The sequence below is a fragment of the Equus przewalskii genome, chromosome 3 (assembly GCF_037783145.1).
Source record: "Equus przewalskii isolate Varuska chromosome 3, EquPr2, whole genome shotgun sequence".
NCBI classification, from domain to species: domain Eukaryota; kingdom Metazoa; phylum Chordata; class Mammalia; order Perissodactyla; family Equidae; genus Equus; species Equus przewalskii.
Genome location: NC_091833.1, coordinates 21029709 through 21054340, shown reverse-complemented (window position 1 = coordinate 21054340; position 24632 = coordinate 21029709). Strand labels below are relative to the sequence as shown.

At 43.3% G+C, this 24632-nt stretch overlaps 1 protein-coding gene across 4 annotated transcripts in view; it reads right to left on the bottom strand.

Moving 5' to 3' along the window:
- The window catches only part of ZFHX3 (zinc finger homeobox 3), a 1295574-nt gene that overhangs the window by 20789 nt on the left and 1250153 nt on the right, over window positions 1–24632 (bottom strand). For all 4 annotated transcript variants that reach the window (XM_070613798.1, XM_070613801.1, XM_070613799.1 and 1 more), the window contains 3 exons: window positions 23662–23769; window positions 5984–6117; window positions 5636–5836 (listed from right to left, as the gene is read on the bottom strand). In XM_070613798.1, coding sequence (XP_070469899.1) covers window positions 5636–5836; window positions 5984–6117; window positions 23662–23769 — 443 coding nt within the window. The remainder of the gene's footprint in view (window positions 1–5635; window positions 5837–5983; window positions 6118–23661; window positions 23770–24632) is intronic.

Sequence of the window (24632 nt, the reverse complement as noted above, 5' to 3'; positions counted from 1 at the left end):
TCACAATCCAGAATTAACCTTTTAGAGATCACAAACTCTTTAGAAAATCTGATGAAAGTTGCAGACTCCTAGAAAAACAAGACTTCTTCACACACAGACTACTACAGATAATTTCGGGAAATCACAGACTCCCTAGAGGGAAATCCATAGACTCAAGTTAATTGCTCTTGAACTACTAGGCGAGGTAATAGGTTCATAAATACCTAGTTCCTACTTCCTGTTCAATTCACCATTATTTTGGATCATGATTTAAGTTTCTATGAGGTGAGTGGACCCTGAAGCCCCAAGGACACACCTTACAAAACCCAGGGGCTAAGTGTGGGTCTGGTTCCCACTATGACTGGGGGGTGGGAGGGTGGGGTGGGGGGCCCAAGGTATATTTTTTGGTAGAAGAAGTTGGAATTACAAGGAGTCCTCTCCCCCATCCTTACTTTCTCCAGGTTACGGATGTGAAATGGCCAAATACAACACAACACTGAGCAGCCAAGCTAAGTTCTTATGGGACTGTTCATGCAAATTCCCCTCTCAAGGCCACCTTGTCTGAGGTTAGATCAATGTAACCAACAAGTTTCACATGCTGGAAAGCAAAGATATTTTCTTAGAAAAAGTACTGAACCTTGTTTCTCTGAGACCCTCATCCCTACAGCCTTGGCATTGCTCGCCTTCTTTCTGAAAGGCTCAGTATTCCAAGTGAAAGTATACATTTTCCAAAAACTAGACTTCCAAGGAAGCCTCAGATCCTTCACTTTTCAGTGAAAACCAACAGAATGAAGAACCTCAGAGGGAAAAAAAGAAGGAATGCCTCAGACACAGGCCTTCCTAGCACAGACCTAGCCCGTCTCTACATCCTTGTGAATGACGTGTTGGTTCTGTTCAAAACATTTATGCATGAAGTTAAAACCCAAGTGCTCACAGAGCTGAGCATTCTAGCTAGTGGTGGATCTAAAGCCGACCTCTCCAGTGACAGCCCTGTTGCTCACTTCCTCTCCTGTACCTAGACAGCTGCTGAAGCCCACTAGCTGGACTCTGCCCTTCTGCAGCCAGCAAACCTGGGCACTTCTTGGCAGCAGAGGCCTTTTTCCTTCCTTTATTACCTTCCGAATGTGCCAGACTGGGTACTGTAACATGGAGTTTAGAGGACCTGGTTTCTCTCTCTCTTGTTCCTTTCGAAAATGTCTTCTATGTGGTTGTCTATCCATTTAAACAAACAAACAAACAAACATAAAACCCATGAGGAAAAATTGCAGGGCCACATTAACATTCATGTGGGCCAGAAACAAACATAGCCCTGAACCAGATTTTAAAAACTAAGAATGAGAAAGACTGAAAAAGGAGGTGGGTGGGAGGACAGGAAACACATGAACAATTTTCTCTCTCTCTCTCTCTCACACACACACATACACAGAGTGAGAGGGAGAAAAGAGCTGAGAAGGAGAATGAATCGGAGAGAAAAAGCTTCATTAGACTCAGAGAGGCAAGCAGTGGCAGTATACCAAGGTCACTTCTAATTTAGACCATCTAATTGGCAAACAGGCTCCAAATGGCTATCATCTCACAGGGCTTGGAATTAATGAAGCCCGATTATTTTCATTACCTTCCTCTGAGATGGAGACAAAGTGAGAGCTGGTACTTGGGTGGGTACAACAGCCCCAGGGCCAGTGGCCACCTGAGAGCCTGAGTGTGGGGAGCCAGACGGTTAGCTGGCTATCCCAGAAACTCAGAAGAACAGGCACACAGCAAGCCTGGAGAGACACAGACACTGACCAAAAAAAATCACAGGAGACCAACTATTGCTCCTATGGGAAAGAGAGAGAGAAAGAACTGCAGGCAGTGCAGGGCCAGGAGCAGAGAAGGGAAATCTGTGCAGGTACAAAAAATTACAGAATCATTAAGAACTATGAAAGGGAGAGAAGACAAGGGCTAGAGAAAAAGGTGTTCCTGGGTGCTCAGGGGCCAATCCTCATTTCCACTGTAAGGCCATATTTTCTTAAGTGATCGAGGAACAATTTCCCCCAAATTAATGCTACAGGATCCCAGTGTTTGTGTCCTGTCACTTAGAAGGACAGTGATCAATTACAATAATTTAAGATTATTGAAATGCATGGTAAGTGGTCTTTCCCATTCTCATCTAGGGACCAGAAACCTGTCCCCCACACCCTCAACCCTCCTTCCCCAAAAGAGTGGGAAAATGAGGTCACAGAGCAGCAGCTCCTACATCCCCAGCACCAATTTGAATTCTCTAACTTCTCTGCAAATAGGTGAGAGTTCTGTGGAACTGACGTGGGGGGCGGGCTGCTCAGTCAGGTCTGAAGGGGCACTTGTCTCATCGCCCTTAAGCTTTATAGATTTCCTTTTTTCATATGACGTGTATAAAGACACCCTTTGGAGCTGTTTCTAATAGGCCAAGCAGAATGAAGTGCTGTGGGTGCAGTTTCCATGGTGGAGGGCCAGAGCTACAATTGTTCCCAGTGGAGAGTATTTTTCAAGCCCCTTCATCAGTAAAAAGAAGGGGGCCCATGGAAGACACAGATATGAGATGCAGAGCATAAGCAAGCAGCTGTTACCATAGCAACAGACATATTAGACACTGCAGGTTCCTGAAAGCTGTCTGATAAGGTATTATTAAATGAAGCCTCCTCAAAACACTCTCCATTTACAACTGAACGGAAAGACATTGTGTAGAAAGTAATCTATTTCCATTTATCAGAGTGGAATTTACTTTTAGAGGGACTGAAACCCAATTCAAGCCAGATCCTGAGAACTTGGATCCAGATAGCAAAAAATATTCACTAGAATTTATAGCTTTAGATAGCCTGGACACACCCCACGTCTGTCAGGATTGTCTATTTGGTGGATTTTGCCAGCTTTTCCTATTCTGCAACCAAAGGCAGCTAAATCAGTCGAGTCATTTGCAAGGAAGAAGATTCACTCCTCTCAGTGCCATTCATTCTAGCCACTCAGGGACAAAGCAGACCTAACTTTCTCCTCTTGGAGGATGAATGACCGTACACTGGCCATTCCTTAATGATATGGTTTAGAAAATGGAGCTCTGATTTGAGGGGCATTTCTCATTATGCTGTTTTCAGAGTTTCCTTCTCCAGTTAGCCAGGAACAAACAGATATACAGCCAGAAAACCTAACCAATACTTTCCCATGGCCAATTTTCTAATAAAATTACAGTAAAATACCCTACAGGGGCAAGATTTTAAGCACAGGTTCATTATAATCACTTGGTGGTATAACGATTGCAAATTCTGTTTTAATACCAAACTTTTCAGAGGAGGGACAGCAGCCTCTGTTCTGATTCATCAGGGGAGAGACCAAGATCAGCAGTCCAGTCCTCCAGCAGGATTGTGGGTTCACGCTGAAGTATGGCCACAAATGCCCCTCTAATGTTGGTTGCTCATCTTTTTCTTTAGTCCAAAAGGATCAAGGTGGACATGCTTCATTTAGCTCAACGCAAATGATTACATTTCCCACAACTTTCAACTTTATTTCTGAATCCATTAACTTTCTCTTATGACTAGCAAATCGACTTCCTATAATCAGCACATTTCCCACAATTTGCATGTTTTTCAGAAATGTCTAGAAAATATCTCCATTGTCTGCTGTGGAAAGATGAGGTGCACAGGGGTTTCTGGACAAGGTGCCAAGCACAGTCCCTCTAGGGAGCATGTTTCTCCTACATAATTATGTTGTTAGAGATTCTTCCAGAACAGGGTCTATGAACCTGGTTCTATGGATGAATTTTAGGGTATCCTTATGCTCCTTGGCATTGTACACACAATTTTATATATGCAGAATACTGGATGGAGGTCTTAACAGTGGTTGTCAGACTTTAGTGTGCACAGAAGAACCCAGTAGGGCTACTGAATTGTTTTTATCAGAGTCTCCAAAGAGGTTGAGAATCACTGCTTGAGAAGGTGCTAGCTGGTCAGTAACACCCAGAAATATCTTAGGGATTGGGAGCCAAGCAAACACAACAGTAACATCCTGCCCTGGAAGACTGTTGGCAAAATGAAGAAGATTCATAACGACCACCAGGCTTGCTACTTGAAATGTACTTCACTATTGCCGTTATAAAAATATGACAAACAATGAATATCAGAAATATAATTTACACTCTAGTCTCTAGGGATGTATAAATGAAATGTACTGTCGTACACACTACTATAGCCTCACACTTCCTAGACCAGATTTATATTAAATAGGAAAAATAATCACATGAGCAAGAGAAAAATGTAGTTAAGTATTGAAAATGCTTCCCTCCCTTCAGGCTCCCATGGTTCCAGGCCATCAGTGATGTGATAGGAAGTATGAGGAGGCCTGAGAAAATCCCCCTCGTTATTTCCAAGGCTGGTGAAAATGCCAAGGAAAACTGTAACATAGAAACCCCCCCATCCAGAGAAGGAATTTTCTACTGACAGAGAATCTTTCAACAATGTTCACCAATCTACTTGAAAATACCATGGAAAGTGAGTTTCTACTTAAAAGATCTCTGAAGTGAAACTCATGTTAGCTCACCTCTGAGCTTCCCATTGGCTGCTAAAGTTCTCCTGATGCATCATCAAGTATACTTTCCTCATGACTAAACAGCACTTAGAATATTATTCTTTAATTTTGCGGAACCAAATGGAAGGGGAAATACCCAGAGGTTATATGTCTGTGACCTGCATGTTATAACGTGGAATTCCAAACAGACTACCTCTCTGGGAATCTTCACACGAAAAGGCAATCAAATTAACTTCTTATTACTCCGCTGTTGACATAAGTTAGAGGGGAGAGTAATTCTCTTTGGTGGTTGTTCCTCTAGTGATCAGGAAGGGCTTCCACAACAACCCCACCAGACAGAAAGTAGGACATCAGGATCACCTGTAGTATTTTGAAAAGTTTTCAAGTTATAATTAGATTTAAATCTTTATACTAACCTTCTTGGCCATGTTTACAGAGGCCACTTAGAACCATGCTTTCAAAACCTGCAGGTGGAGCAACATCATGTTTAAAATGCAAAGCCCTTAGTCATGAATCAACGTGTTATCCAACTGACCATTTTCCTGTTTCAAGAGTAAGTGTCCACTTGAGAAACTCCCCAGTTACAGGGCTACACTTCTAGAATTGGAAAATGTGGGTTCAAATCTCAACTCTGCCACTTACAAGTGGCATCAAGTCAGTTAACTTCTTTGAGCCTTGGTTTCCTCAATTGTTAGTGTAAATATTTCAAATTTCTTTTTTTTAGATAGGGTTGCTGTGAGGATAAAATGTGACATAATGAATATAAGAGCAACCTACAACATGACTTGTTCAATAAAGGTTTGGAGAATCTGGATAATAATTTCTTCATATAAATGGTTGGCTAATCTAGGCCTCTGCATCCCTCAGGGAGAGAGGGGAGGAAATGATAAGGGAAGGTTGACAAACATAAGTATTCAGCCCCTTGGGCCACAATCAGACCATGGTCATGCCAAGTCTAAGGCAGGTATAGTAGAACAAAGGTCACAGAACTAGGACCATTTTTGACATTTCCAACTCTACACTGGCTTTCTTGACCACAACACAGTGTCTTGTTCATGTTACTGCATCACCTTTGACCCCTGGGGGAAGAAGAGCCGCAGGGTCCTGCTCCTGGCTGCCTTACCGTCATAATGAGCTTCTCCACGCAGTCTGGTGCCACGCTGTGGAGGTGGGTGAGGTGCAGCTGGAGGTGGATCTTGTTGTTGAGCATGTCCTGGCACAGGGGGCAGCGAAGCATGGGCTGCACTGAGTGCTGCGTCATGGCATGCACCCGGAGCCGGTTGACGTCGGCGTTGCTGTACTTGCAGTAGGGACACTGGTACATCTGTGGGGAACACACCCACCCCTCTGGCTGAATCTTCAGTTCCCACCAGCAACTGTGTCTGCCCCAAGCCCACCCACCCAAGACTTCGTTCCCCAACCGCTGTCTTAAACACTCCCCCACCATCAGCAGAGCCCTTTCCGGCCTCACCTGCTCCGGCTTGGTCTCCTCAGATGTTTTTGGTCGCTTTGAAGAGAGAGGAGACTCTGAGCTACCTGGGAAGGAGATGCGTTTGGAGGTTGCAGGAGAATCTGTCAGCTCCTTCTCTGCTTGGCTGGACGATGCTGGAAGAAAAAGCAGAAGATGCAATATAGCAGCCAGACCAGGCCAGCTCCCAGAGGATTTGTGTTGGGTGAAAATCAACAGTCATTTATAGCGCAGGATTTTCTTAAAACTCCAAAATTCAAGAAGGATGAGCTTCCGGACTGACTTATCAAGCATGTTGGAAAAGAAGCAAGTGTTTCTTTTCCCCCATGAATTTCTGTCACTACTTTAACAACTGAACACTAAGAAAAGAAGATAAAGAAACGAACTAAAAGGCTCTGAGTTGGATTATGCTAAATTCAGTCTATTCTGACCTCCCCCAGTCAAGACACAGTCTGCTGGCTTATGGGGGAGCAGTAGGGCTGAGGGTGGGTGGGAAGGTTTCACCAATTGCTTCACCAACCAATAGTCAACCTTAGGACCAGACATACTCTGCCTTCATAGATGTAACAAACCATGTGCTCCCAGCTTTACTGTTCCAGCTCTTGGAATCACAGCATGGCACAACACAGGGGACATGAGAAATGTGACCTGAGAGAAGTTCTTGCAGATACCTGCATACAAATACGTGGGGGCAAAAATCAAGTTTGGCTGCAGCAATTTGCTTTTGGGGAAGAAGTAACTGAAGAGTGGAAGTTTTAGGGCATAAACCCAAGTTATAATCTAACCAATGCTCCAGATGCAAGAGTTTACTCAGAGTGGGTGGTAAGAGGGAAAGTTTCCTATCTGCTTGCCCAAACCACGCCCTCCATATCCCCACTTCACCATTCCACCAAAAAAACAAAACACTAATGAGGAGAGTCACATGAGACTCAAGTAGCAAACAGTGGGTATGGAAGTGTTGGTAGAAGGAGTTCTCTGAAGCATGGAAAGGGATCTGGAAGATTTTGATGAGAAAACACCTGGGCTAAGGGATTAACAGGATAAGTAGGGCTCCTCCAGTGTAAACACAAACCCCAATATGGTTGGGTTTGGTCATTCCAAAACCTGGTTAGTACCTGAGGGTTGGCCCTCTTGTTTTGGACGTGGAATTGCATTTTTCAGAATTTTGCTAAAAGCAATAAAATAAACCCTGAATATGGTAGTGAGAAAATATATACCTAACTGTCCTCATTGACAAATAATGTGACTCAGCATTGAGGTCACTGGTTTAGAAAGCCTAATTTCTACTCCTTGGTCACACTGCTTTCTGTCTCACCCAGTCTGGTTACCTAGCATGTGTTTCCATTTTATGCTCAGCTTTGACATTTGCTCTGACGTGGATACCAAGAGGCTGTCATTACAGACGTGTGCTTTAATAAACAATTTTAGAGAATCAATTTTATTCATTAAAATCATAAGGCCACAAAATTATTTTGAAAAAAAGATTGCTAAATACAGGAAATATTCCAGGAAGTTGATGCTCTTCCCAGAATGCACGTCTTGTGACCTTTAACTCCAGTATCTTGGTAACCTGGTCTACATAAGTTTGTAGGACATCTATTATTTAAAAAGTACAAGGACAAGCATATTACACATAAACCCCTCCTCCTGCCAACACACACATTCATAACAGTACTTTAATCTGTCTCGGATCGACTTCAAACCCATTTTGCTCTTAATGGGAGTTATTCATTTTCACTTGAAAGGTAATACATGACGGCTGGATATTTAATGTGATGGACTGGCTGCTGATTAACTAGGTGCTGTAACATTCTAGACCAGTTCCCCCATGGCCCACTTCCCATCTCCTGGCCCCCTGCAGACCTGATTTTGCGGAACCTTGTGTCACAGGTTTTAGGCCTCACAGTGTGATGGGCCCCTGCCTGAACACTCCCATAATAGCAGTCTTTAATTACTGTTTCAGGGATTTAAGTTTCCCCTGCCTCCAGAAGGTTCTTTATTCTCCGTCATTTTTCATTTTTGCTTACTGTTTATCTTCTATATATTAACTCTGCAAATGTATTCTACAGATGGGGTGAGAGGAGGCATTAGGTGATACTGCAGATGCTGACCTGTTTAGCCATCCCTTCACCTTCCCCATTTCCACCTCCAACCTGTAGGCATTAGATTAGGCTCAGGGCTTAGAGTTAGGAAAGAGCTGTTACCTGTTCCTCCTTCCACTAGAGGCAAACCGAGATACAGATTCTATTCCAAACGCCCACCCCCGTCTTTTTGTTAGTCTGCCTGCCCTGAAACAACACTTGCTTTTACAGGACCATGACACTACCTTGTAAATGCCCTCAATCTGCCTGCTGCCCCCCTTTAGAGTGATTATCAATTGTGCAGTTGCTCAGCAGTGTGAATGAATGAACACCGAGGCTGAGACCACCCAACTCATCTCACTCACTCAGAGCTGAAAAGCAAACAGTGTAACCCAGTGCGGCATTAGCTTCCTCATAGGACCAAAGAGTCCATCTTCTTCCTTCAATGCTGAACGCATGATGAAATGTGACAAGGTTGCAGAGGTGAGAATTCTGGTTTCAGAAGCTACTATTCTTTCCTCTTGCATGGAGAGGGGAACTTTTATTACCTTTCTTTTTTTCAAACTCTCAAACTGCTCTGGAATTCTAAAGCTTCCTTTGTGAGCTTGAGCTAAGGAGTCCTTATAAAGTATTTAAAAAAATAAAATCGTTCACTCATTCCTCTTTCTCTCCAGTAACAAAACGGCCCTGCTATAATATGAAATACTGCATCCACCAGTGTAAAAAACTTCTGGGGTTCATCTCCCTTCTATCCTGGACACCCTGCATTTTTATTAGATGAGTTCCATCTAGAAGAGGACATTAGCCACCTGCAGCTCACTAGCCCCTTCTCTAAAGATAAAGCCAAGCCATTGTTATAACAGATTCTATTAAATCTGTTACACCCAGTTACAATCCCATTGTGTTTCCCTGGGTGATGTGGGGACTACTCCCAAGAGTTAAGTTAACTAGGCTGACAGGCGCCCTCCTAGCCAGACCTTAGACATTAAACTGTCAATCCCTATCAAGACATGGTACTGAAGCCTTCATACAGTCTCTGTAGACAGGCAAACAGTTGTGAAAGTTCTCCATTAGCATGCTGGATGAGAGTCTACTACAGGCCATAGACCGAGGTCTTCTCAAGCTGCTTCTCTCTGAACAATTTCAAAGGGGCCAGATTCTCAAAATCAATTTCTACTTCAATTCTATCACTAGCATACATTGTAGGCGTAAGTAAATGAGGCTGTATGAATACCAAGAGAGAAAGTACTGTGGTTTTCTGCTCTGAAGACTTTTCTAAACTTTAACTTAAATTCTAGGAGAGATGTCACAGTCTAGAAAATATTATTCAAAAACCAATTACTGCTCACTTTAAGGCCACTATGATGTCACTGTAGTGAAATGGAAATAGATGTGCTCCGGAGACTTTAAACAGTGCCTGGTACCTTTGGTTTATACTGGCAACAAAAAGTCAAACAACTTGAAGGGTTACTACCTGCAGTGGTTTTTATAATAAAGACAAAATGAATTGGAAACAATCTAGATCTCTTACAACATGGCATGGTTAAATAATGGTACAGCTGCTCTACTGGGTATGAGAAGACATTAAAAATGATAGCTATGAAGCAATATGGAAAAGTCCTTGAGAACGTTAATCAGAAAAAAAGAAAGAAAACGTGTATCATACCATGATACAGCTATGTAAAAAATAGGTATTAGAAAAAAAGACTAGAAGAAAATGATTGTTGTATTTAGGTGATGGCATCATGGACCATTTTCCCATTTTCTAAGTTTGTCATGTAGTTAAATTATTTTTAGTATTATAATTAAATAGTTTAGCATTTAAATTCAACTACCCATGAAAAAGTTGATATTTGGATCCATACTGTGCAAAACATCAGGTGGTATTTTTTACTTTGCTGGTTTAAGCAATTTTTCTCATTTTGGCAGCTATGTCATATGAAAATATGTGTTAAATCTCAACGAATCTTCCATAGGCAACATGCTGGGCTCCTGGCACTTCAAAGGGGATAAAAATGTGGCAAGGAATCATGTGAGTGCATGTGCTATAGATTACATACGCTACAAAGCTAGCAAATGGGATATTGTGACAATGAAACGCTAGGTCAAACCCCTACCATAACCTGATAAGATGTGAGCTGTGGATTCCTTGCCACACAAACTTTCTAAGGAGTGAAAACGCACTTGCTCAACTTCTTGGGAGTTATGGTTGCCCTACCCAACTCACCGATGAGGCACAAAAAGGACTGGCATGTCTTTGTTATGGAGTACTGAAAATTCAGAGTTGGCTTTCTCTTGTCCTTTTTTTTTTTTTTTTTGAGGAAGATTAGCCCTGAGCTAACTACTGCCAATCCTCCTCTTTTTGCTGAGGAATACTGGCCCTGAGCTAACATCCGTGCCCATCAATCCTCTGTTTTATGTGGGATGCCTACCACAGCATGGCTTGACAAGTGGTACATAGGTCCACACCTGGGATCCGAACCGGCAAACCCTGGGCCGCTGAAGCCAAACGTGCGAACTTAACCACTGCGCCACTGGGCTGGCCCCTAAGAGTTGGCTTTCTGAGCCAAAAGCCACCATCTCCCCTTAAACTGTGATGGGTTGGCCACTACAACTGACAAGAACAAATACTGAGAGGCAGACCTAATTCCTGACTTTCCGTTTTAGTCTCTTAAGTTCCTCTAGTCTAGGCAAAAGAATTTCAGTTAAAAGGGAAACAGTAGTCCATGCATGGCTTCCTTAAGAAAAGAAAAATCATTTATACACGGAGACATCAGCTCCCAGATAGCCTTTTAACATATTTATCTGGTAAGTATTTCCCAGTAATTATTTAAATATAATAATTTTAAAAGTTATCTCTCTTGTCATATTAATTAGAGGGAGTAGGGAAGAGAGCCAACTGAATTCATGCAAGTTTTCTGTGCAATTTTCAAGAAATGGTTTTATTATGTTCTAAGCACACAGAGTAATTAAAACAAGCCTAGTAAAGCTTCAGGTAGAAAGTGACTTACTTTAAAGAATAGGCAAGAATAGTATAATTTAGGGGGCTTATAACGTGGCCAAGGATGGTAGAAACAGAGCCCCTAGAGCCCCTGTAACTTCAGCTGATAAAACCACTCTTCCTAGAATGAATTCTCACCCAGTTCCAACTCTAACGAATCAAAATCCGAGTTACTCCATTCTCAGTAACTGCAAGCTATGCTGCTTCTGTACATCTCTAGAAAGCACTTTCGAGAAGTACAACCAATTTTGAAATTTTGGTGACAGAAAACTTAAGAGTTGCATTTGCAACACCATAGACCCACCAATGGACTCAATGCCAACACGTGCCTCATTTCTCACCTAGTAACCTGCTCTGTACAACTCTGAAGCCATGTAAGGCACAGAGTTGCAGTCTCACGAAAAAGGAACCTGAAGAAAAATTGTAAATGAAGTGGCACTGAAACCTTAAGGTACCCAGTTTTTGGCCTTCTCTAATTGTTAGCCAAGACATCGACTTGCCCTCCAAGAAAACCAAAAGTACTGGTAGAATTAGTTTCTGTTTCATGAGCAAAATCCATCTTCTCATCACTTAACACACCAATGGCACTGTTGGCATGGTGGACATCCTGTGCCGCAGGCTAGCCTCCCTTTGGCCAAAGACCTCCCCTGGGGAGATTCTGAGATGCAGTGAGCTGTTCATGTTGCTGGAAAGTTTCTTCCGCATTTCCTTCTCTTCATGGTGGATTGGCACTTGGAGGTGGTATTCACAAAAGTGCTTATCCTCTTCCTTTTGGGGGCCCCAAGGTGAGCCCACTGAGGGCTTGGGATGCTGCCTCACATTTAATCCTTGTGGAGAGGCCAAAGGCAGCCACCATGCCCACTTCTCAACCATCAGACTCTTAGCTAAAGTACCACTGACAGCCCCTCCATCTAAACTTCCATCTCCCAAACCAGCAACATAATGGAAGAGCCAATTAAATGATTATTAATTCATGCTACTTTCCGTAAGCCAGAGGTTCTCATCGCCTTGTGTTCCGTAAACCAGCTTACCACCTACACTAGAAATTTACAGCAACCTTTTATCTATCTCCATTGACTAGGGAAAAAAGTTCACATACTTATGGGATAACTACCCCAGCATGCTAGACACAGCAGCTTCACTAGATCTGAAAATGGTCATTCAGTTCATAATTATAATGAAATGCAAGGTGTAGTATGTTCCTTCCATATCCCTTCTCCCTCAGCTTCTCATAGGCCTCATATTCCCTCTAAACAGCAGAAATACAGTGTTTTCAGAGGGTAATCTGTGCTTCCGGATGTGTGATCTTCAACTGTTGTTGAAAGTGGAGGTGTTCTTCACATTTGCTTGCAATTCATTCCCCAGAGGACAGGCTAGGATTTTGTACTCGTATCTCCTGAGGAGCTACTGCAGTTGATAAGTGGTCAGAGATCTGCCTGAATTCTCTTCCTCCTCTAATGCAGAGAACAACACTTCCTTTACAGAATCTGCTTTGCTGCCAGGTTGGTCTTTAAACATGCATGGTCTCATTCCACCTCCAACCAAGCACTAAAAGATGTTTCAAAGAGGAATCAGGGAACTTGTGCGAAGCAAAGGTATGCACTGGTACACCCAGTGGGGGTGGTCTTCACACCATGGCTAAAACAAAGCTAGGGGTTCTCCTTTCTCTGCCCAAGGTGTGGAATCTGTGTTCAAGTCCAGCCCAGTAAGGTTAAGAACCGTCTCTTCAAAATACAGTCCCATTCTCAGTAACTGCAAGCTATGCTGCTTCTGTACATCTCTAGAAAGCATTTTCGAGAAGTACAACCACTTACCCAAAAAAGCAGAAGACTACGCCTAGGTAGGTAGAGCAAGACATACAGGTCTCATCAACCTCTCAGACATATCTTCCTGTTTCTATAAAGGATTTTGAAGAAAATTTGAGTTATACTACCAATCAGTGTCACTGGGACTAGGGAACGGCTAATTATTTTTCGCCTCCAACTCCAAGATGAACTAAACAGGTCAGCACTTTGAAAATCCAGAAGCTCTTAGGTGATGGTGGTGGTCTTATTATTTTGCTTTTTATTTGGAAATAATTATAGATTCACAGGAAGTTGCAAGAATAGTGCAGAGAGGTCCACTTACCCTCTTCACCCAGGCGTTACTTTTTAACCAGTGTTTAAACAAAGATTTCTAGGTTCTTGAACACTCTTCACTGTGACCCTGTCCCTCTGACCAAACCTCTCTCCCACTCCCAATCCTGCTATCTGGGATCATATCTGCCAAGACTCAAGACTTCTGCCTCTTCTAGGCACACCTCCTGTCTTGTGGAAAGCTCAGAACCTCTCTCATGCAGCGGACGCTCAGGACTGGCCATCTGGTTAAAGGAGAAACAGGTCTCAAAACTTCATGCGTGTCACCGAGATCATAGCCCCAACATTCTCAAACTGAAGCGTGAGTCAGAAATCTCCTAGAGGAACTAGTAACACTCAGATCACAGGCCCCACCCCCTAGAATAGGTCTGATTCAGAGAATTTGCATTTCCAGTGAGTTCCCAGGTGATATTGACAGTCCAGGGACCACACTTTGGAAACCACTGTGAGAGCCAAAGCATTCTGTGGTTGGACTAGAATTAAACGTGGGGGCTCAGCAAGCCTGAGAGCATCTGCCAGGCTGCTTTCAAATGACTCTGGGGGACATGATACTCTCATCACCTACACTTACGGACGAAAGCCAGGCTTGGTCTCAAAGCTAGATGTTTTCCCCCTCAGGTCAAAGGTGAAAGATTAAATAAGGCTGTCCCTCAGGGAATCTTCCCACTCTAAAACAAATGCAGACACATTTTCAAATCCAGAAATTCAGAAGGAATAACCTCCACGTGTTCTGTTAGCAGTGTAATCCAGAATAATGAAAGATTGCCTTGCTTATGGAAGTCTCATTCTTTTCCACATGTCCTGGAGAACCTCTGTGAAAAGACGGCAAATACCTATGGGCTCTCCACTTTGCAGAAGGAGGAGGAAGCATCTTTCCAGTGCTGGCTTCCCTGGTCTTGGCACCTGCAGGCCACACCAGCTCAAGACCCCCTTTACCCCAGCCCTGGGAAGGATACAAAGATCCACACTAGCCCCTGTGTGCAAAAGTCAGCAATCTGGGAATGGGAGATCACGCCATGCTGTGGGGCCTCTGCTTTCCCAGTAAGTAGCCTGGAGGTGGAATGGCGGGCCCATGCTGACCAGTGGCTGCTGCTACTTGTTCTGCATCTTTGAGGAGAAAATAGTACTAAGCCCTACATCAGAGGCATCAATCTGTTGCATTAATTCCTTATTGAAATATGCATAAGGCTGCTTAACTACACTGATTTGAGCTCCCAAAAGACGATCCCACGATTCAGTTAAGATACCTTGCTCTCTCTGTATCAGGTTTGTGAATGAACCACTAGTCCAAACAGAGCCACCAGCCACTACCTCATTTAGACCAACATCAGCTGTCAGTCTATTTAATAACTTCTAGACATCAGGCTGCCATCATGAGCCCAGTTTGTGCCAGGAGCTGGGGACAAAAAGAGCCAAGATCTGATTCCGACCTTTGATCTATCAAGTCAGCCTGCCTGCCTTTGGCCTCTGGTCAGTTCCCCCAAAGTATCCTGTCTCCCCCTGGCAGAGCCACCTGAGCTGTGCACTGATGCCATCTGCAGCTGTGGTCACAGTGTCTATGATGATGGGTGGCCAGGGTCACGTTGGGGGATACAGTGGGATCCACACTTATCACTCTGCCCTCTGGCTTAATTATAGGATTGTGACAACCATGGACTTGGAGAAAACCAGAGCAGGAAGGACCTTAGAGACCCTTGAAGTGAAAGAGGAGAAAGTCCAGAGGTACAAATTGTAGGTCAAAACAAGGGACAATGTGGGTCATTGTGCAACCAGATGAAAGTTATTTAACAGAAGCTCATCCAGTCCCCATCAAATCAAATATTAATTAGGTTAGTTAGGGTCTCTGAGCCTCAATACAGCACAGACTTCCAGAGATCAGAATATAACAATACTCTTCCAGTTTTTTCTCCATTCCAAACCTATCTTCCTAAGACGCTAAAGTTTAAGAATGAAACTGAACTTGTGAAGAGAAACACATAAAATCTTGGTCCAGCATGGTGACAGACACCAAGAGCTCTGAACTTAACTTCTCGGTACCCTTACAAATCAACTTTCCCAATGACCCGCCAAAGGTTTTTTTTTTTTTTTTTTTGCTAGTCCAGGTCTGACAAGAGTGTGAGAATCTGTACCCGGGAAAGAAAAACATCACTCAGGCCCTTGTAAGCTGGAAAATGAGAATGAGTCTCCGCTTTCCCCTGTAGCTTTAAAGTACCAAGAAGACTGGAAATGTCTCCTCTTGGTATTCTATACAGTACAGAGAAAGGGAAACCCTGCACTGAGTCATAGCTGCATCAATGTTTTCTCAGTCTCCCCTGATCCCCAAGCTCAGTCTGCTCCCAGCGCTCCAAAGGCCTAGGACAAATGATGTGAACGAAGGGGTGGGGACGTGGCTCTAGGGCACCTTTAGGGACTCCTCAGGAACTCATGTTTTCCATGTGTTGTTTTCCTACAGCTAAGTTCTCTTTACCGACAGGCATCAGTGCCCCCTGCTAAGTAACAAAGCACAGCGGTTTGCAGTGCTGGCCACACCTTGGTTCAGATCCCAGCTGTGTGACCTCGAGCATTTCACCTGACTATACTGAAGCTTTCAGTTTCCTCATCTGTCAGTGGGATGACAGTATCTACTCACAGGGTTCCTGTGAGGCTGGTGAGAGAGCAGACACATGAGGCCTACCACAGAGTCTAGCCACAGTGAGAGCTCAAACATCCATTGCTATGGTTTTCATCTTTAGAAGCATCTCTGGGAAACAATATGGGTCCACGTGTGGCCATACAACCATAGAGTGAGGGGAGAGGACTGGTTTTTAGGACAAACACAGACGCCCTAAATTTGCCTTTTCTATACATCAACATGGAACAATCCTACTAACCCAAAGGTTTCATGTCTAAAAAGCAGAAAGTAGAATAACTTGAAAGTGTTTATGGTCATGCTATTTTACCAACTGTTAATGAAACATTCAAACAGTATTAAGCATTTGCTAGGTGCTGGGGATTACAAAAATGAATGAATGTGGGGTGGAGATGGGGAAAGATGAATAGGCAGAGCACAGAGGATTTTTAGGGCAGTGAAAATACTCTGTATGTTATGATAGATATATGTCATAATACTTTTGTCAAAACCACAGAATGTACAATACCAAGAGTGAACCTTAAGGGAAACTGTAGACTGTGGATAATGATGATGTGTCAATGTAGGTTTGTCCTTGGTAAAAAATGTACCATTCTGGTGAGTGATGTTGATATGGGGAATGTTATGCATGTGCGGTGGCAGGGGATAAATAAGAAATCTCTGTACCTCCCTCTCAATTCTCTTGCAAACTTAAAATTTGTAAGCTCCAAAAAAATGAAGTCATATTAAAAAGCAAAAAAATATGAATGAATGCCACATCTCCCCGACCGTAAAGAGCTGACAATTCTGTTTGACAATTAGAGAAGGACAGGATTTTCAAGTCTTCTCCAATCTTCATATGATAAGAGAAAGCTACCATGTTACGTGTTCTTTAGCTTTATAATCTGAGGTCTGTATCCCTGACCTCAAAGGCAAATTGGGGTTTGATCACAAATCTGACATCCAGGAGTTCCCCATCCATGAGTCTTAGTTCTCTATCTGCAAAATAATGTCGGACCCAGGAAGAATGTGACAGCCTAACGAAAGTGCTCTGATATCCCATGAGAAAGGCACCACGGTATTTTTTTTTAAATCATGATCATGATTCTAATAACAGAGGTACTTCCCATCAGCACAAAGCTAAACTGAAACAAAGCACGGAAGATTAACACAGCCCCTTTGCAAGAATAATATGCAAATCTATAAGGTATTTCTATAACGATGAAAAATGATTTGCTCCTTAATCTGCACTTTCAGTGCCTTTTATCCATACCTTGAAGATAATTCTCATTACACTATACCATAGTCATGTGATTACATATGATGTCCCATCTAGAAAGTGAGCTCCTTACTTTCTTGCATATCCTCTATCTGCCTTAGATATCTGCACACAAAATATTTGCTCAACTGATGTGGTCCCCATCTCTCCTATGACTTACAATATAAGTTCTCAAAGCCAAGACCTTTGAATTACTGGAATTGAGGCGAGTCCAGATATACACCACACCCTATATCTATTTTTGCTTCCCGACATAAAAATAGTTCAAATGGTTTGTTTTCAATTGTGAGACAGAATTCTGCCTGCAGTGACTTTAAGCAGCCAAGTTCCACTGAAAGTGGCCTGGAAAAAAAAAGAGGGTAGGGAGCGGAGGTGGGCTCTGGAAAAGCTGACATAGCCACACAATTCCAATCTGTGTGTGAAAACGTAAAACCAAAACCAGTTTCTGCTGGCAAGAATGTGAACCACAAAGTGGCCATACCAGCCAGGCTCCCAGCATTCCCCCCAACACACCCTACTGCAAAGACAAATCTACCTTTGCATGAGGTGAAGAAATGGAACCAAGTACTGGAAGGACACAGAATTAGGCCAAATTGATTTTTGTAGAGGTGTGGCAGTGGTGAATGGCCTGGTTTCCAGCCAACAAGGCTGGGATATGGGTAGCCACTCACAGTTACCCATGTGAGTCTCTAAGGATCTCTCCATGATGTCCTCATCACACTAAGCTCTGACAACACAATGTGATGGGTCCCAGTAACACAGGACTAGGTGAGAGAATGTGATGCTCTGATGTCCCACCAAGAAAGGTGGACTTGGTACTGTCCGACCTTCATGGAAAAAGTCTAAGAGGCCTATTTGAGCTCTTTATCCAGGCTCCTGATCCACGCTATCTCAACTAGCCATAGACTAGGGAAATCCTTCAAAGTTACCAGCATTCTGACTTTAGAAATTAATATCCTCCAAGATTCTACACTACTGTACAACTGTTCCTCCTCCAATTCTATTTTTAAGGAGTTGCAGAACTGCAAGAACCCACTGAGTTCAACGTGCCATTTTTTACATTTTGAAACTGAGGTCCAGAGACCTAAGATCACGCAGCCTACGGAAAGCCCAGTGCTTCTCCTAACACATAATGCTTCCTCTCAGCACATACCTTCTTTCGTCTTTACGGACTCAATTTTTTTTTTTTTTTTTAAAAAGCATTTTTTCCCCCTTTCACTTCTCTGTCACAGATTACATTTCAGGCACTAAGTTCCCCATACAATGGCATCCCTGTTTACACAAAGCTGTAAACAACAGGGAGAATAAAGGGAGGGCTCGTAATAGATTTCCACCAGGATGTGCCTGACCTGCTTTTTTTCAACCTCAATAATTAGAAAGGTAGTGGGTCTGTAGGAATTATTCATACGCAGCAAGAGCCATATACTATACATTTATGTTAAACATGTCAAATCTGATTGAAATCATGCCTGGCAGCACCATATTCCATAAACATACTTTTCCCTAACAGTTGCCCAGACCTCGCTAGCCCATTAATACCTCCTTTAATAGCAGTCTTCCATAGATTCAAATCAGGGACGCTCCACTGCACTAATTGCTCTGTATTAGGTGAGCATCATGGATTTAAAAAAAATTAATAAAATGAAATCCCTTCAGGCCATTCCCCTAGAAAAACAACACTCAAACTACAATTCTAATTCAAAATTTTACAAAAATATAAATGTGGACATCAGTTAGTGATTTCTGAAGCATTATCATGTTGTCATTTTAAGTTGGGCTACTGTCCCATTTTTTCTGTTTTTTAAAGCTCCAATACCCCCTAGTCATCTTGTCTGAAATTTGCTTAACTAGACCCAGCTCAGTGCTCTGTGGCTGGAAACCATGGTGGCTACAGGATTTAAATACCATCTTGCTATGATTCTTTGCCAGGAGTTCAATTTTTCCCCTAATTATTGGTGATAAAGCATCACATTAATTGTATATCACTTAATTTATAGCAATTAATGATTGATTGGATAATCACTGCATTAATTATTGTTCAGTTGCTAACACTGGGGGCTCTTTAATCCAGAACACACACTTTCAAATCTACAATGCTAAAAGAGAACAAGGGATCACTTTCACATCTCAAAAAAGAAAACCACAAAGTTGGATGGCGGAAATAGCTGTGCATTAGGGAAAAGGCTTTGCTTCAAAGAACTGTCTTCACCCTCTGTTGGCCCACAGAGTGATTCACACTTGCCTTGAGTAGATGTGACCCCACAGTGTCTACCAAGGGCTTGTACGTGTGCCACCACTTGCCATCATGGAACCCTAGGTAGCTGGGGCTGATGGGTGTCACTTGACCACATTTTACAGATGAGGCATCTAAGGCTCCAAGAGGCCAAGTCCCTTAACCAAGGTCATTCGCTAACTGGTGAGCTTCCTGACTCCTAATCTAGAGAGGTCTTTCCACTTCACCAACATGCTTTCAGACTGAGCACGAGGCTGACTTACTACAAAGCATATTCATAGCTGACAATCCCACTCATTTTAAACATACAGGTGGCTGTCGTGTTACTGTTACCACCATACAACTTGAGGAGAGTGCTACTCCCCATACGTGGAAGGGAGATGAAAACTAGATTGGACTGAAAAATTCCAAGCTCGGAGAGGTGGTATAGCATACTGGTAAGAGCTTGGGCTCTGCCCTCAGGGTTAGTCGCACAGCCAGTATGCAATTCTGAACCTGTCCACACGACTTTTGGCAACTTGCCTGAGCTCTCCAGGGCTCAGTTTACTTATCTGCAAAATTGCAGGGGAGGGAGGTGGTTACTTACAATATCATTTCATAGAGTGGGGGTGAGAATCCAATAAAATCATGTGTATAAAGCAGTGCGTCCCAACTCCTTTTCACATCATGGCACACACAGAAAATGACGGTAAATTACTATAAATAGATGAAGTTGCAGTTGACCCTGGCCTCAGCAGCGCCCAGCCCCACGTGGCCAACCCAAAGGCTGCAGGGATCAATACCTGTGCACCTGTAAGCCATTCATAGCATGCCTATTGGGAAGGACAGGTGTGACACACTAGATGGGTGCCGGGCACAGAGTCAGAGCTTAATGTAGCCTCTATAATAACTGGAAAGTTATTATATCTGTAATGCATTCTTTCAGGGTTAGTTTTGCTCCTTTTGAATATCGTCAGCTGCATTGTCCAGTATGGTAGCCACTAGCCACACGTGGCTAGCTCAATTTAAATTCATTAACGTTAAATAAAATTTAAAATTCAGCTCCTCAGTGGTACTAGACACATTTCAAGTGCTTAACCTTTTCATATGCTCTACAGCATAGATGCAGAACATTTCTATCAGCACAGAAAGTTCCAGGGCATAGCACTGATCTATAGTAATAGTGTTCTGATGACTGTGGGCATTACTGAAATCCCCAGTAGAGTGTGACATTCCCTGAAGGCAAGGCCATACTCTCACAGAACTTGTGATCAGTGGAACTGTGCCTGGTGCCCCACCACTGACTGTGGGATTGATGCTACCGTGGTCAAATCACTATCTTACTTGTCTTGCTGCCACTCAAGGTAAAATACCTGAATCTAAATAAAAGAAGCCCAGAGAGGGTTACCAATGGACACCAAAAAGGAAATCAGGAGTCCCATTCCAATGTAAAAATAATTAAGAATTTTTAGTAAAGATTATCCATTCCTGTACAAACCCCCAAACTACATAATCAATAGCTGAGAAAATGCCAATTATCCAGGCCCATTTGAAATATTATTAATCTGCATCATGAGCAGCCACTAATCAACAGTACAAATTGTGAAATCACTATTTATTTATTTGCTGGGAGGAAGCACTCCCCATCACATTTAATCAGACAGGAACAGCTCAATTTCGGGAATAAATGGAACAAAGGCAGATATTCTTTATAAAATACTAAGGATCCCAAAGAAAGCTTGGAAGAGGTTGCTGGCACCTGTATCGATTCCAAGATCAAATCAGCCCAAGTACCTTAATAAAGCCTGTCATTACACACTCAGATGATACAGACAAAATTATGCTTCAGGTCAAAAGAGGATCATTTGAAAGAGTCAGAAAAGAATTTTCCCTTCTCTCTTTACTACCGTGCAACTGGCAAGCTGCACCTCTGAGTTATTCATTCATTCTGTCTCTGTCTGTCTCATCTCTGTCTTTTGGAGATAAAGATTAAATATGGCCTGTTGCTGGAATGAAAGAATGAGAAAGTAGAGTCTTATTAAAGACATTCATTTTTATGGTGCTCATTTTAAGTCTTTCAGTAGGCTCCTGAAGGCCTAGCGTGTCCACTTGCACTGAGAAAACTCACTACCACTGAATTATAAACACTGCATGAGAGTTCATTGAACTGCCCTTAACAGAGCTTACCCTGAACAGGTGTAGGGATTAGAGAAGCACAAAGTGCCCGGCACAGGCCTTGGCACACAGTAGGAGCTTTGCAAATGGTGGCTTTTGTTTTTTTTCTTAGTGTCCTTAGCACACAGGATGCGGGGAGCATATGCACCAAATATCATTTGCATGATCTCACTAAATCCTTGTGTGTTGTTCCCCCTCAGCTTCTCAAATTCCCAAAAGCCACATGCTGCCTGGCAACAGTTTCACACTCATATGGGAGAACCTGAAGAGAGACTGCCACTAGTTTTCCTCATCTTATTTAACTAAACTAAAAACAAAACAAAAAACAAAACCCCTCCTGATAAAGAGCTTACTGTATGCCAGGCACTGTTCTAAACTTCCCATATTCAAACAATCCTCACAGTGCTCCTGTGGAAGTCAGTACTGTTTTTAATCCTCATCCCACTAGAGGAAACAGCAGCACAGAAAGGCTAAGGTGCCTTGAGCAAGGCCACACAGCTAGAAAATGGCAGAGCCAGGATTAGAAACCACGCACCCAAACCATGAAAACAAAGGATAGATGGTCTGGACGGTTACTCAGTCTTCAAACTCCGTTTGTGAAATCCTCTTCCCTAGTTCACCTCCTCTGCGCAGGTATGTTTAATTGCTATCTGCAAAGTTTGTTTAGATCTCACCTTAAAATTACAGCACAAACTGGGATCTTGGTCCATGCAAGGCAACACAGGATGATCCTCTCCCCACACTCAGGGCCTTTGAGCACAGACTGTCAATCCCTACTCCCTGGTCCCACCTTCCGAATCTTCCTAGGGGGCTTGGCCCTATCCCTCAGCATTCTCTCGAGCACAGGCCTCTGGACGCCACAGATCCCAGGTGGAAAGGGGACGGACGATAAGCAGCACGGACAGTAAAATCCACCTGGCGTGCCCATCCATTTGCTTAGCTGCAGTCACGCCCTGTCCTTGTCTCCAGGAAACAGAACAGGGGCACAGGGCCTACTCCGCCGGATCCCTCCCGGTATTTGGAAGCTGTTATGCTGCCTCTCAAATTTCTATTTTCCAGGCCGAATAGCCCCCAATTTCTTCAAGCTCTTCTCAGAGGTAATATTTCTCAGCCTTCAGTCATTTTCATTGCTCTCCTCTGGCCTCTCTCCAAGATTCTGTATATTGTTTAAATACTGAAGGCCAACACTGACCATGATTTAAGAACAGTCGTGCCTGGAAAAGTAACAAAGGCCCAACCAATACAGACTCCAGAAGGTAAATATTTTCTCAAAAAAATCAAAGTATTACAATATTAATAATGGAAGGCAGTAATAATAGGTTGACCAAATAAAATAATTTCTGTTGCTTGTCATGTCATTTCCTCTAATTATTATGGTGGTTTCTGGGAGACTTAGCTGTCCCGATAAGCCTTCCTAGAAAAGACTTTGCTCCTCCTCAGAAAAACGTAAGCTTTTCTTCCTAGTCTCAGCTCTTCTTTTCCTCAATACAGAAATCTTATCATCACAAGAGATGGCTGCTTCCTCCCTCTCAACACCAGCTTTTCCAGAAATAGCACTTCCTTTCCTGACTTCTTCAATTTCGTCTGCTTTTGCTAAGACATCCTCTTGCCTGGCTGTACCACCTGCCTCCCCTTGGGTGCATTTCAGGGTGTGGGTGCTCACCCTGGAGGCAAGGTAGGACACCAGGAATAGGCAGAGGCTGCTCGGGCCCCCAAATGCAAGATGAAGCCCCCACTTCACTGCTGACTCCTTAGAGATTCAGGGATGACCCCAGTCAAGTTCCACAAGGCAGATCCCCGTGCTGGGCCTAGGAGTAGGTGAGACAGGCGACTGGACTTCAGCGGAGGAAGGATCACATCAAGGGCAAAACAACAACGGGCAAGAGCTGCTGAAGAAATGCAACCTCAAAAACACAGACGTTCCTAACACAGAGCCAGACACCTGGATACTCAATAAACAAGCTGGCTTTTGGGCCATTTAAAAAACTTTTTAAATTCCTTAGTATAACATTATAGAAGGAGAATGAAGATGACCACTCAATAAAGCAAAAGCAAAACAAAATCCCTCTCCCACCCGCAGGGCCAACATGGCTTTTCTGGGTAGGTTAAGGATGCGTCTGCTCTCTGACTTTGAGCCCCAGTCTTCCAGGGGAGAAACCTCAGGAGCTCGAGGGCAGCCACACACACTACCTGTCCACTTGCTCTGGTCCTTCTCGCCTCCACTCTCTTGGTCTTTAGCAACCTCCTCTGGATCAGCAGCTGTTTCACTGGGCCCTTCACCATCTTCAATGGCTTCTTCTGAAATAGAAGAAAAACAAAATGTCAACGATTAAAACTAGACAGAAGATAAAGGACTCTTGGCTCCTAATTCCAAAGAACTGCCAACCATAAAACACAGACACCAATGACTACCCCTCTTCTCTTCCCAGTGGCCCCTGAAAGGCTGACTGCACTATGGATATGCCGAGGTCTGGGTAAGCAGTGGGGACTTTCCTTCCCTTCTTGTTGGTATGAGCTTATGACTTGCTCTAGACATGTGGCCATTAGGTATTTCCAGATGGATGCCGAATGCCTCATTTGAGTTCTTCTTATTGAAAAGCCAATTCTGTTGAAGAAATAACTCCAGCTGAATTCCTAAAGTTGCAGGCAAGTCTTTTATACTTGAAAATGCAAAAGAGGACCCACATGTTTGCTTTTTGCCTAGCTCCAACCCCAGCGTGTCCTGGCATCGAATTAGACTAAACCCAATCACTGACCCCTCATAGGCCTTGCAGCGCCTGTGCATGTGCCAGAACACGGCGGGAGTTCTTTTTATAGTCAGTCATATTCTAAGAGTCAAAAAATATCAGTGATATGATTTCATCAATACGAAGAGTTCTAGAAAACAAATGACATCCGTGAGCACATCAAGCATCAGTGGCAAGAAGTTAGATTTGTAGAGAAAGGGGGAAATTTTTTTTTTTTTTTAAAGACTGGCACCTGAGCTAACAACTGTTGCCAATCTTTTTTTTTTCTGCTTTTTCTCCCAAATCCCCCCAGTACATGGTTGTATATTTTAGTTGTGGGTCCTTCTACTTGTGGCATGTGGGACGCTGCTTCAACGTGGCCTGACAAGCAGTGCTATGTCCGCGCCCAGGATCCGAACCAGCGAAACCCTGGGC